This window comes from Scardinius erythrophthalmus (assembly GCF_964197995.2).
Source record: "Scardinius erythrophthalmus genome assembly, chromosome: 3".
Lineage (NCBI taxonomy): Eukaryota > Metazoa > Chordata > Actinopteri > Cypriniformes > Leuciscidae > Scardinius > Scardinius erythrophthalmus.
In genome coordinates, this window is record NC_138223.1 from 25,721,597 (window position 1) to 25,736,076 (window position 14,480).

The window sequence follows — 14,480 nt, forward strand, 5'->3', positions numbered from 1 at the left end:
TTTGTGTGCGCTTATTAACCATAAATTTCCTAAGTTAGAATTTTTCGTACAATATCCGTAAAAAAAATTAAATAATACATACCAGTATATAAACCAGACATTGCTGGCATTGACATTGCTACAAATTTGACGTTAGTATTATACAAGGTATCATGTGATGCAGGTATTATAAAACATTCAATGTTTACACTGTGAACAGATTATAAAACACTAAGCATCATACATGTTCCTGTAAAGTTACAGAGAAAAACTGGACATCATGCACTGAACGACTGAGGATCACACCAGAATTTTACATTCTTCTGAACACAACAAGCTAAACGCATAGACACACAACTAATTAAACAATATGTGTTCTAGACTGGATGGAATCACAGTCTGAATCTAAAAAATCAGAGTCTGTGCCCATCATATTCTACACAATTTTCTGTTCTCTGACTGCCCAAAATCTGCAGACTGACTCTGATTTTTGGCAATTAGCATCAAATCTGGGCAAAAATCCAGCAAAGGTTGTTTAGTAAAATCCAGTCACATTTAGCCACTTGTTAGAAATCTCTTATAGTCATGTAAAATGTGTAATAAACATGAGTGGGGTATTACTAATGTATTTTATCTCAGAATAGAATGTGCAAATACCTTGAGCTTACTCATAAAAACCTTTACAAAACACATTGACCTAATGGAAACGAGAATTCAAAAAGGCTTACTGTGATTGATTGCTTTACATGTCAGTCAAGCTGCTAGGCCTTACAAGAATAAGCTGTAATATGGACCAGACATCCAGTCAAAGGTCTGGAAACTTGAGTCAAACAACGTAAAAACAATGCAAATGTTGACCACCACCCAGTTTTAAAGAAAAAACTGCATTGCTAAAGTATCAGTAATCAATAACTCGCTCCAAAATGCTAATGGCATTGCAGATCGCTCCTGTAGGACCCATTGTATCCGCTCTGACTTACAGATAACAGTCAACATCTGCCAAAAGTCCAGGCCACTGGTCACCAGTCTGTCAGAAGAGTCGGTACCTCTAAGAAAACAGGACTGGTGGAACTATAAGAATCTCTCTCGGTAGCAGTTAACCCATAGACATCTGATTCTTTCCATGTAAGACATTTCTAAATAATTTTTCACAGACCTCAGGCCAACAATCTCCCCTGGACATTTGGGATTGGATGAATCTGGAATCTCATATTGCTGTGAACTGGAGCGAACCATCTTTGGGCAGTGCAAGAAGGGGTGAAGACAGCGCCAGGACTCTTGCTCTGCTCCTAGAAGGTTTCAATGATGTGTGCAGATGTTTGGCTCGCGGCACTGCTTGTCAACACACGAGTGTAATGATGCACAATGGTTTCCGTCTCTCTGTGGTCAATACGAGGCCGTTACGATGAGAGGTTAACACACTGCAAAAGCTGTAGATTCTGGTGAAAGGTCAGTATGTTTTAAATCATTTTGACAGCTCATGTCAATGGCATGTCCCAAAGGTTGCTACCGTCACCATCACCAGAAGAGTGTTGCCAGAAATTAGGTTCCATGGTGTGTCATCATGGGATGTTGAATATTTAAGCAGGTCACAGTTCACTGCTTTAAAAAACCTTGGATCTTCACATGTATAACTTTACAGTGAATGCTTATACAATTAATTAAAGGTAGGGTCTTTAATCAAAACACTGACCTTGATCAGTATATTTGCCAAAATGATGCACAGATACATGTTAAACATATGCTAAATCAGTATCTCTATCAGTCCTGGGCTTATACAGAAATTGAAAACTATAGCTTTACGAGTGTAAAGTTTCAGTCCAATGATGAAGTCAAAAGGAAAAAGAAAAAGCCAAAAGGATCAAATTATAAAAAGTTTTATTAAAGAACTCAAAAGCAGGTAATGCAGAAATGAGCAAACACCACGAAACAGAGTGCTAGGTACAAACAATACCAGACAATAACCTGAATGTAAGGAGGAACTTAAATATACAATGATAACAAACTAGATGGCAAACAGGTGTTTTGATTGCATGAGTGTCCATTGTAACTAAAGACTGGTGGAAAACTAGAACAAAGGGAACAAGTAACTAAAGAGAAATAAACTAAAAGTCCATGAAAATGAAACTAAACCAACAGAACTTGACAACAAGCTTATGTTTAGCCATTAAATGCATATTTTAAGGTTTTAATGCAAGGTAAAGTTGACATGAATGGAAATTCACCCTATCTATTTTCTTAATGCATGTTGATCTTAGCAACTCATCCATGAATATGTATATATATATATATATATATATATATTTTATTTCTCCTTTTTAATCAAAATGTCATAACTTAAAGGGTTAGTTCACCCAAAAATTAAAATTATGTCATTAATGACTCACCCTCATGTCGTTCCAAGCCCGTAAGACCTCCGTTCAAAAATAACGACTTTATTCCACTATTCATTTCCTTCTCTCTAGGCCTCGAGTGAGTTCACGTAGTGTTTTTGCGTAGCGCGTCTGTGTTGTACGTCACACGCATCACACATGACCAGCGTCGGCCAATAGTGAGCCTACGTGTGACGTACAACATAGACGCGCTGCGCAAAAACACTACGTGAACTCACTCGAGGCGTAGAGAGAAGGAAATGAATAGTGGAATAAAGTCGTTATTTTTGTTTACTTTTTGCGTACAAAAAGTATTCTCGTCGCTTTATAAACTTACGATTGAGCCACTGATGTCACATGTGGACTACTTTGATGATGTCTTTATTGCCTTTCTGGACATGGACAGTATGCCGTCCATTGACTTTCAATAGAGGAACAGAAAGCTCTCGGACTAAATCTAAAATATCTTAAACTGTGTTCCGAAGGTGAACGGAGGTCTTACGGGCTTGGAACGACATGAGGGTGAGTCATTAATGACATAATTTTTATTTTTGGGTGAACTAACCCTTTAAACTTCCAGTAAAATGAGACTTCTTACTGGTGATGTATGTCTCCAATCATTTAGTCTGTTTAAAATCTGTCCCTTTCTTATATTTACAAGCTCTCATTTAGATCTGCCTCCATCCAATCAACAACCGATGGACTGAACCAGTTCTCCCTATATTTCTTTCTCTTTTTTAAAAAAAAAGAAAAGATCTGTCACTACTTTCATCACATCTCGACTTTAATTGGCAGCACTTGTGCACGGCGTAATGTTGATTACCACAAAACTTAAATTTTCAAAAAAGTTGAAATACTCAAAACAAAATGTAAACAATGCATGTTAACATGTTTTAGTGTGAATGTGTATAATAAAGCTATTAAAATTGTTATAATGTTGTAAACCCAAAACGACTATAAAATAACAAGCTTTACCACTTAAATAATACAGACGAATGAATTAACAAGCATAAAGTGATCAGTTGCCTTAACTTAAAAAAGTAAGGAAACCATTTGCCTTACAATTATTAGTAAATAAACTGTCAAGTTCACATAACTTAATTTTTTCAATTACGCGTGGTTTATCCCTTTTTTAAGTTAAGTCAACTGATCACTTTTTACAGTGTGCCATCTGCCATATTTTCCACCTTTGCCATTCTAAAATATTACATTTTTTCCATGCTAAAACCCAAAACAAGAGACTGCAGTGTCAGCCGTGAACCCTGGCTGGTGAATTCCAGGGCAGAAAGCAACATCCTCAGAGGCCGTTATACACAATAGTGAGAAAGACTTGTGGTTTAGTGCCTGTTTTATGCATACAGTCTCTTGGTTTGGCACAAAAACTGTAGACTAGGAACCAGAAGCGAAGAGTCACCAGAGTCAGAAACCGTATATTCACATGGTATTGTTTTGTCTTTCCCTTGGCTTAAACCAACAAAGAGTTTGAGTTTGTAGTATTCTATTTACAGTAGAAACACAAACAGTTCTGTGGTGCATGCCAAACATCATCCATAAGCATGAGATGAATACAGATAAAATCAAGGAACCAAGATAAATGAAATGTTTAATTTTCCCACGATGCACTTCAAGGAAACTGATGAGTGGAGATGGCAGTGTATGGAAATTGAAGTTCAATGACCTTCATGTTATAGAAATATGATGATGAATCTCCAATAATAATGCAACTGGACAACTGTCAGTTTATGAATTTGATGCATTTACTGAATGAGCACTTAGCTGATTGCACTGTGGCATTAAGGCCCGGGCACCGGTGTATGTATGTTTTCTGATTTCTTTTTTAATACATTTTAATTTTAGTCCGTTTTTATTTTTAATTCTTATGCATCTGCTATAATTATTTTATGTTTCTGAAGTATTTTATGCTAAATTTGAATTACTATATGACATGTACTCCATAAACATACCTTGCCTAAATGTACAAACAGTGTTTACTAAGTGATGATTTATCTCACAACACATTGGTGGGTTATATATTTAAGTTACAATATAGTGGAAATAGCTGGAATAAAACAAACTTCTTATAATCATTTTATTTGATTTTAGTCAGTGAACGCATTATTTAACAAAGAACAGTTGTAGGAACATCATTCAGAACACAATTTGAAATTTTACATGGAAAAAGAACACACAATGAAAGTGAGTTGCTTGGATGCACAATGGCTGACAGAAACATGCCAAAGTGAGACACAGAGCTGAAGTGAACGTGCAGAACCGCTTCCAGAAAAATACAATAACGCAAAGGCTCCGGATCCACAGCAGTTCACTGAGTTTTACAGTCAATGTCTCCTTCACTTGTCCCCTTCAGTTTCTTCAGTTCCACAAGCAGCTCCTGTTCCAGTGTTAAAATCTCTTTGGGCTTCTTGTACTACAACAAAAGCGAGAGAAACTCCATATAAAAATCCATTGCCTGATGGAATAGCTGAGTACTGGAGCAGACAACAGAGGTGAGAGCAGTTCAGTTCAACCTTCTCTACTTAGGTGAACCAATAAAAAGTGACGGCATAGTTGCCCTTTTGATGATCTGAGACCAGAATTGTGTGCTCTCTTAGTGGGGATTAGGGTTTTGGCAACCTGGTCCCAGATCCACGCAAAAGGGAAAGTTCCTCTACGTGATGCGGAAAAAAACTGTGAATACATACCTTACAATACAGAAAGAGCTTAGAGAAAGTAATTAAGTGAGACTAGCGGTGAGAGTTCACTCACGCTGATGATTAAAGTGTTGTTGGCGTGGGTAAAACTCAAGGCTGCGCTCTCCAAAGGCAGCTGGCAACGGTCGAGATCTGGAATACTGAACTTCTTGTAGTACCTGGGAAATGAGGAGATGAACAAGAGAATGTTTCTCATGGCCAGCCATCCATCTTCCATCTAGATCAACAGTGCCACCTATAGGGTTACTGCAGGGCTTTTGCAACTAAACAATTAGTTCAACACATTTTTCACCAGGGTTATTGTAGTTAACTAAAACTGAAACTAAAACCATAAAAAAAAAAAAACATTTGCATTACTTGAAATGATATAAACTTTAACTTAAAATATAAAAAAACATATTTCAGCTCGCCTAAAATGGATGGAAAAAAACCTGATACTATAGAACTATAATTGTATACTATATGATACTAAAATAACACTGCTTTTTACAAGGTAATCCTGAATTTATAAGCAGAAGTTGACTAATTTGATTTGATATGATATTATGATTATTGTATTTCTCTAAAATGAAGATGAATGCATACATGAACATGGTTACAAACTTATTTTTAATGTTTTTGAAAGAAGTCTCTTGTGCTCATCAAACCTGCATTTATTTGATCAAAAGAAAGAAAAAAACAGTAGTATTCTACCATTTAAAATGATGGGTTTCTATTTTAATATAATAATAATAATAAATATACTAAAAAACAAAATGGATTTATGTGATGCAAAGCTGAATTTTAATCAGCCATTACTCCAGTCTTCAGTGTCACATAACAGTCTAATATGCTGATTTATTATCAATGTTGGAAACAGTTGCTGCTTAATATTTTTTTTTTTTATAACCTGAGATACTTTTTTTCAGTATTCTTCAATGAATAAAAAGATTTTTAAAAAAGAACAGCATTTATTTAAAAATAGAAATCTCCTTTGAAACAATTTACACTACCGTTCAAATGTTTGGGGTCAGTAGTTTTTCTTTTTTGAAAAGAAATTAATACTTTTATTCAACAAAGTAAAAAGTGATTGTAAAGATTTCTATTGTTAGAAAAACATTCTATTTTGAAAAAATGCTGTTATTTTTTTACTTTTTATTCATCAAAGAATCCTGAAAAACGTATCACAGGTAAAAAAAAAAAAAAAAAGCAGCACAACTGTTTCCAACATTGATAATAAATCATCATATTAGAATGATTTCTGAAGGATCATGTGACACTGAAGACTGGAGTAATGGCTGATGAAAATTCAGCTTTGGCCACAGAAATAAATTATTTGTTAAAGTATATATATATACATACACAGACACACATTATATATACATCTCGGCTATTACATAAACTACCTACTTTAACACAAAATGTGATACTTTGTTCAATTTCAGTCAGACAACATGAACACATATTACAATACAGTCAATAAACACTAAATTACTTAAAAACACTCCTTTCATATTCCACAATCAAGACTAGTTGATTTTTAAATGGTTTAGCAATTTAAAGCTTCCTACTTGCATCAATTTTAAAGAACTCACTTTTTGTTGGAAGTTCGAATGACACAACATCTTTCTGTCGGCTCTGCTGACACACTGTAGACTTCAGCAGGATAAGAAATATTCCGGATCCTCCATTGGAAACTGGCTTTTGTGTCCTTACGCATGAACAATGGCTGTGGGCATAAAAAAAAAACACTTAGATAACAAAACAGGTGCCTAGCACACATCAATATTAAAACACTGTCATTTAAACATAATGAAAAATGAAAGGAAACCTTACATTTGAACTGTTCTCTTTTATTAAATCAGAGGTAATGTCGTTTGGGTTTGTTTCACCAACTTCCCATGTCCACTGCCCCTGCCCTCCAAAAGTGGTTTTATGTCGCCACTTTCGCACTGAATAAAGATGGAATGATTATAAAATACAAATCTAAATTAGTATGAGAATCAATTAGCCTAAACAAAAACAGAAGAAAAAAAAAAAGATCACTTACAGACAAGTTCGTCAGTTTTCAGGTCATACTCCTCAGCCATCTCATTTCCATCCTCAAACATATAATGTGCTTTCCTTTTCCCTAATGAGAAAGGCATATGAAAGAGTCTCTCAATCCATACTTTACTTTACATCGAACAATATTCACGCTTTAAAATAAATAAAACATTATTTTAACAGGTATTTTATGATATTTTGCATAGATTCCAATACTATTAGCCAGTAGCAAATGTATTCGACTTATCACACGTATTAGCAAGACTTTTAGCAAGACTGCCAGCATAAATACACATGCAAAATAGCAAATAAAAAAATAATACAGAATATATATGCGCACCATCCGATATTAAGGCAGTTTTCTTGGCTTTCCTAAGCGCATCTGCCCAGTGTTGAACAGCCATGCTTCATGAGCGCTATCATTTCCTCAAACAATTCCACGCCTGAAGTTGCCAAGGCAACAGCTATTTCTCAAACAATATATTTCGTATCTTAAATGCATTTACATTATGTATATACGATGAAATATGTAATTATAACTATGAAAAGTATTACAATTAAGTACAAAAGCAAAGTATAATTTAAAATGTTTAATTAAAAAAAAAAACGCAAACGCTAGTGTTGACTATGACCCGGAAGTTGATCCGTTTAAAAACACTCGTGTGATGTGTTGTTCCTAGAAAGAGGAGCTCGAAGGGGTACGTATGGGGTGTTTTAAGTCATTTAAGTTGTTATTATAAGTGGTTGTGCCTTTAAAGATTTATAATGTTTAACGTTACTGTATGTTTTAAAACACAGCAATCCGTTTATTCGCTTGCTGCTCTGGTTGCCTAACTTATATGAGGACATTAGTCTTATGATTTCTGCCAGTGCTAACACCCTTCTGTAGGTTCGATCTGTGTATTTCTGTAGATATTTGAATCCCAATCATTTTGTTTTTAGGGCTCCTTTCCCTACCCTGGCCGGAATGGAAGGTCATGGTATCCTGAAAGCCTTCCCTAAAGTAAAGAGACCCAGGCCGAATGAGCAGAAGGACGCGCCTCCCCACAAGCGGACGCCCGCTAAACCAATAACAGGTTCATAATTCACCCTTCGAAGTACACTTGAGTAAAGCAACAAGGACTGTTTGAGAGATTGAAGCTCCATATTTCACTTAATGTAAATATTTTGACAAATAGATATAGATATCCTTCTATTTCTTCCACTGAATTATGTATTTTTGTTTGAGTGGTGAAGTGCTGTTCCTTTTAATTTGACTGTCATTTTATGGTTCAGGATTACCGTGAATTAGTTTTAATGAAAATCACCATTATGCAAAAAACAAAACAAAACAAAAAAACAATAGAATTTCCCTAGTTCCATAGACATTGGATTTGTTTAGAAATCAATCAACCAACCGACCTACCAAAGCAACTAGAACAAGTAGTTCTGTCAGGACCACTAACGTCAAAGATGATTGACAATTAGAATACAGTGTGTATTGACCATATATGTTTTTGTTCTGGGCAAGAACTCAATGCCCATCCATATCAATAACATTCTTAATGACAATACATTAATGACAGTCTGATTCGAAGAGGAATATCAGAACGCCAGGTCCTGACTGGAAGAGATGTGGAGCTGGGGTTGGGGGAGGGTAGTAAGCTACTGAGCAACACTATAAAGCTGCTGATAATACTGTGTGGGCCTTATATATAGGGATGCGGTGATAGGCATCATAATAGGTAGACGTGGATCAGCTGAGAGTCAGCTGATGCAAGCTTGAATGATGTGACCTGCCAGAACTTTTATTCTAATATATGAATCTTCTGAAACAATCTCAACCTGCTAATTCCAGTATTTTTTTTATAAATGAGTATTATAATTATTTATATTATTAAAGATCAACTTCCTGCTCCTCTCAACCTGCTTCAGTCAGCCCAATCTGGTGTGAGTACTAGTAGTGGTTATGTTTTAAATGTCTGCTTCTTTTTCTTAGGTACATTATTCCAAGGAGTCACAATATACATAGTTCCAGCTGGTATTGGGAAAGCCAGGTGTGATCTATTCCATCGTCAGATCACCCAGAATGGAGGACAGGTAGTGTCCACATTCTCTCTCAGCTGCACACATGTTGTGGTGGATGATTCAGTCGATTGTAATAGAGCTCTGAGGCTTCTGAAAATGGAAAGACTGCCATCTGCTGTTCAACTGGTCAAATGCACTTGGTTAAGTTCCTGCATTAGTGAGAAAAGATTACTAGCCCCTGAAGACTACAGCCTCCTTCCTCCTGAGAGGTAGGGCACTGGAGACTAGACTCAATTGCAGTGGCATTGCCTGTGGTTTTAAGAAATTTGCATAACTGGATTTATATTTAGACACTTGTTGATTGACTTTTGAATACATTTGTAAATGTTTATTCTGAAGGAAGTTGTGTAGAAATAAATACTTAATGTACATGTGCTCAGTCCCACAGTTGCCCCTTCTGAGAAGTTAAATGAGACCGAAGTCAGCCCAGTTCCACAAGTAGCAGTAGCTCAGGATCCTTCGAAAATCCTTAAAAATCAGGATCCTCAAGAAAATCCCACAGAGACGGTAAGAAAGGGAAGGATGGGAGGTTATTGTAAGATCCATAATTAGTTTTTTCTCCCCTCTCATGCAATGCATTTAATATGACTCATTCCACAGGTGCCACATATTCAGGAGGAGCACCATGAGGAAGATGGTGTATCTCAGAATGATCTGGAGGCCTTGATCAGTGGCGTTCACCCATCTGAGAGCATCCAAGACCAGAGCCAGAGTTTGGCGGTGAATCCGGTTTTGTCTGGGAAGTGGGTCTGTTCCCAACCATCCACGACTAAAGGGGAGAACCATAACAAGCACATTACTGACAAACTGGAGCCACTGGCAAAAGCTTATACACACAAGGGCGATAAATGGAGAGCTCTGGGCTACTCTAAAGCAATCAATGCCCTTAAAAGCTACCACAAGCCCATCACTTCATATGAGGTCAGTTCAGATACGCAATTGAGTCCTCAGAGGTTTTAGGGTTCATGGAGGTGCTTATTTGTGTTAGGAACACATATGGTTGCTGTTGCAAAGGTAGTTTCAAGCGTGCAACCGTAATTAATTTAGTAATTTTGCTTTTTAACATTTTCAGCTTTCTTTAATGTGTAATGCATTTTGAGCATGAAAAAGATCTGCAAACGTTTTGAACGTTCAAGAATGAAAGCCTATTCTAGTAGACCCCAAAAACTAAATCAAGACTTTGTAAAAGGGCATAATATGGCTTCTTTTAATAATTATTTCAGTAAAAAAACAATAACTTCCACATAAACATGCTTTTTACCCCTTCTATTTATAGGAAGCATGTAAAATTCCAGGCATTGGTAAACGCATGGCAGACAAGATCATGGAAATCATGGAAAGCGGACACTTGCGTAAACTGGATCACATTGGGGAGGAAGTACCTGTTCTTGAAATGTTCACTAACATCTGGGGTGCTGGGGCCAAGACTGCACAGATGTGGTATCAACAGGTAAGACTGTTATACAAGGAAACTGTAGTTCACTGTTTGATATTAATCATATGTAAAAAAAAAAATGCTTTTGTATGTCAGGTGCCACTGTAACGCAACACTATTATTCTAAATTATATGGAGCCCCACACATGACAGAGACAGATATTGAATTAAGAGTTCATCCCCACAATTGATTATTTTGTCCTCTTGTTTTATTTAAATTGTGGTCAAATTTAACTAAACCGAGGGAATGAATTGGTACAACGTGGTCACGATTTATGACAGCCCTAGGAAAAAAGGCTATAGTTGTGTCCCAATGATGCACTATGCACTTATACACAATGTACTCAACCATGTAGTGTATGAATTTTAATATGGTTATTTTGTCATTCATCATTGGAGTCTATAGCCGCGTTTCCATTAAAGATTCGCGCAAAACTTTTGCGATTTATTATTTTTTTTTATTTTTTTTTTATTAAATATTGATAAAAAACTATTGCGAAATGACGGCGTTTCCATTAACCGATGCTATGCGACTAAAACGTCATTTTTTTCTCGCGCGATAAGTCATTCCAAAAATCATGGCAACGGACGTTGGTAAGTTTATATATATCACAGCCACGTACCGCACTAGACATTATTATTATTAATGGAAGGAAACGTAGGCGTGTTATCCAAGCATTAATGGCAAGGAAAGACCTTACTGTGTCTGAGCGGCACATATGAAGTGTTTCTGGGTTTTTCTCACTCATTTCTGCTCCGAGGTCTTGATTGTGGCATTTCTTTGAGGTTTAGAATCCAGTATTTCTGTAATTATTTTGTCTTTTATGAATTAAATAAAGAACTTTGTCTCATATTCTGTCCAAACACACCGTCAGGTGACCTGTAAATGCGCAAAAACTGTTTCCATTGCAGTTTTGCGAAATATTTCTTTTTCGAATTGCCTGAAAAACCACCTCATGCGAGCGTAAAAACTTTTTTGCGATAAAAGCGGGTTTTTGCGAAATTGACGTGTTTCCATTGAGCGTATTTTCAATTCGCAATTTCAATTTGCGCAATTTGAAGGGTAATGGAAACGCGGCTTATGACAGTCGAGCGCATTAAGTGTCCAACGTTCCACACTTTGTTTTTGTTTTTCTCGGTTAATTAAGTCTCTGCCAACTTCAACTAGTAATGTGAATCTAGAGCCGGATTACCTGATTGTCCAAACAATGGGCACTTTTCAAACTTTAGTGTTCTCAGGCATGAAAGTCATCTGTACACTGTCAGTACATTCCATTCAGAGGGAAGCCAGCCAATGCCAGGTTCCCTCCAACGCCTTCACCCTCCTCAGTGACTGCTGTAGCGGTCGAAAATAACAGTCATGCGGAACACACTTTAATGCTATCTTTCCAAGCCTAGATGGGGAATATTTGGTGTTACTAGTAGTGCAGAACATTCACAGCAGCTTTGCACTCTGTGGAACATACAGTTTTCAATAATATTAAGAAATAACCCTAATATTTTACGTTTAAGTTTAAATGGATGATTTGATTTATTTTATTATCAGGGATTTCGCACACTGGAGGATATTCGCACTAAGGCAGTTTTGAATCACACTCTAAGGATCGGACTAAAGCACTATGATGATCTCCTCGAGCGGATGCCGAGAAGTGAAGCAAATGCGATCGAGAAAAAGGTTTGTACAGACCTTATTTTAAATGGCCTGTAGTAAAAGAAAAATGGCTATAACCAAGCAATTTAACAGAGGGATTTCCTTTGTTCCTTCTATCCATAACAACAGCATCCGGTTGTGAAGAACAAGAATGTATCTACTTGATTTTCAAAGCAGTAAATAATAAAGCTGAATTTCTAAAGCACAAGCAGGTTAAAAAAAAAACTATTTTGCATTGGCAGCAGCAATACTGTCAATCTTTCTCTGGTGGCTGATGGACATAACAGAGATTGTTAGTGAGTCTGTCATCCCATAGGAAGAGTGGGAGTCCTTGAAAGCTGGCGCGTCATAAGTCAGAAGCTACCGGAGCTCCCTCACGGAGTCTTTGGCCCAAGGAAATTGTTTTCTTACTTTTACTTGGAACAGCCCCCTGTTTTCCTCTTAACAGACCGACCTGATAGATAAAAAGGGCAGATGAGTGCAGCATGTGCTGTCCTAGCTTGACAGAATGATATGTAGAGCATTTAAACGTATGTGCTCTCAAGCGTTTCAGCTCCAAATTGCCTGAATGCTAGATACAAATAAGCATGGGTACTTTTCAATCACCATGTCCTTGGAACTCTGCTTAAACGGACAAATGTGCAAGTTTTTTTTTTCAAATGAAAATTGTCATATTTGATCAAATATAGTAAAACTAATATTTTGAAATATTATTACAATTTTACATAACTGTTTTCTATTTTAATATATTTTAAAATGTCTTTTTTTTGTGGTGGCAAAGCTGAATTTTCAGAATTTCCAGAATACATGAACCTTCAGAAATCATTCTAATATGATCTGGTGCTCATTTCCTATTATTATAAATGTTGAAAACATTTCTGTTCTGCTTAAACATTTTTTTCCTTAAATTCTTTGAATTGAAAGGATTTTTTGTGACAATGTGAAAGTCTTTACTTTCACTTTTGATCATTTAATGTATGCTTGCTGAATAAAAGTAGTAATAACATTTTTTTACTAAACTTTTAAATGGTAGTGTATATAAATTACTTCAATTATATAATTTTTTTTTTTTTTTTTTACATATGAACAATATAAATTATACAACTTAAAAACATGAATATTTTTGTGATTGACAGGTGGAGGAGGCAGCTCACAGTGTGGACACACAGCTGGTGGTTATGGCGTGTGGCTCATACCGCAGGGGCAAGACCACGTGTGGAGATGTGGACGTTCTCATCACTCACCCTGATGGAGTATCGCACAAGGGTGTTTTCAGCAAAGTGTTGCACTTCCTCCATCAGAGCGGTATGCTGTGATATTACAGAGAAATGTAGAATAATTTAGATTGATTCAATAAACCCATATTTGATATTTATTTTAATCCATCCAGGTTTCCTGACAGACGACCTTGTTAGCCATGAGGAGAACGGTGAGCAGAAGAAGTACATGGGCATCTGCCGGCTTCCAGGCCCTTCACAGCGCCACAGACGCCTAGACATCATTGTAGTGCCCTATGCTGAATTTGCATGTTCTCTTCTGTACTTCACTGGCTCCGCTCACTTTAACCGATCAATGAGGGCATTGGCTAAGACCAAACACATGAGCCTATCAGAGCACTCGCTTAACTGTGCTGTCGTGCGGCAGTCTGGAGTGAAATTGGTGGCGGGAACTCCTTTACACACACTGGCAGAGAAGGATGTCTTCAAACACCTGGGCATACCTTACAGAGAACCACATGAGCGAGACTGGTGACAAGGATAGATTCTTATTTTTTGCATGTGACTGCAAGTTTTACATGGGAACTCCTTATGATTTTATGGAATCATGCTGTTGTAATCACATTTTTAATGTGGGAGTGCATAAAGGGTTGTTCTATAGTGATGAATTGGAATTTTTAATCCTGATATCCATTGTCATCAAAGATCTTAGATAACATTTTATTGGATGTATTTTTTAACGAGATAATTATCTCTTGATTTATGCTACTATAAATATGTAAGTTATTAAAACACCTCAAAAAGTATGAACTTGTGTCGTTCATGAATAAATTGGATGAGCAAGCCATCTTATTGGTGAATGAAAGGGGACGTTATTGAAATGTATTATTCATTGCAACATTTGGCTGTATTGATAAGTTTTTCTATAGTATTTTTTTCCGAAGTCCAGTAGTTGACAAAATGGAGGACATTTTAGAACTACTTTTCATTTGTGGGGAAAACACTCTTTATAGATTCTTAGAAGGT

The 14,480-nt window shown here is 36.5% G+C and overlaps 2 protein-coding genes across 2 annotated transcripts; one reads left to right on the forward strand and one right to left on the reverse strand.

Moving 5' to 3' along the window:
- Positions 1 to 4,304: 4,304 nt before the first annotated feature.
- dpcd (deleted in primary ciliary dyskinesia homolog (mouse)) lies at positions 4,305 to 7,834 on the reverse strand. The gene is made up of 6 exons (XM_081361678.1): positions 7,425 to 7,834; positions 7,089 to 7,169; positions 6,875 to 6,990; positions 6,634 to 6,767; positions 5,115 to 5,217; positions 4,305 to 4,776 (listed from the first exon to the last, which is right to left on the reverse strand). The coding sequence occupies exons 1-6, from the start codon at positions 7,486 to 7,488 to the stop codon at positions 4,672 to 4,674; spliced, it is 603 nt and encodes a 200-aa protein (XP_081217804.1). The 5' UTR covers positions 7,489 to 7,834; the 3' UTR covers positions 4,305 to 4,671.
- On the forward strand, positions 7,720 to 14,260 carry poll (polymerase (DNA directed), lambda). Its single transcript, XM_081361677.1, has 9 exons — positions 7,720 to 7,782; positions 8,027 to 8,160; positions 9,063 to 9,360; positions 9,532 to 9,658; positions 9,752 to 10,072; positions 10,428 to 10,601; positions 12,133 to 12,261; positions 13,374 to 13,542; positions 13,628 to 14,260. Exons 2-9 carry the CDS (start codon positions 8,052 to 8,054, stop codon positions 13,987 to 13,989), a joined length of 1,689 nt encoding a protein of 562 aa, XP_081217803.1. The 5' UTR covers positions 7,720 to 7,782; positions 8,027 to 8,051; the 3' UTR covers positions 13,990 to 14,260.
- The last annotated feature ends 220 nt before the right edge of the window (positions 14,261 to 14,480 follow it).

Coding starts and splice junctions, on each gene's coding strand:
- poll (XM_081361677.1), top strand. CDS start 8,052: ATGGAAGGTCATGGTATCCTGAAAGCCTTCCCTAAAGTAAAGAGACCC. Junction 10,602..12,132: donor CACAGATGTGGTATCAACAG/GTAAGACTGTTA, acceptor TTTTATTATCAG/GGATTTCGCACACTGGAGGA. Junction 12,262..13,373: donor CAAATGCGATCGAGAAAAAG/GTTTGTACAGAC, acceptor TGTGATTGACAG/GTGGAGGAGGCAGCTCACAG.
- dpcd (XM_081361678.1), bottom strand. CDS start 7,488: ATGGCTGTTCAACACTGGGCAGATGCGCTTAGGAAAGCCAAGAAAACT. Junction 6,991..7,088: donor GAAAACTGACGAACTTGTCT/GTAAGTGATCTT, acceptor ATCTTTATTCAG/TGCGAAAGTGGCGACATAAA. Junction 6,768..6,874: donor TAAAAGAGAACAGTTCAAAT/GTAAGGTTTCCT, acceptor TTATGCCCACAG/CCATTGTTCATGCGTAAGGA.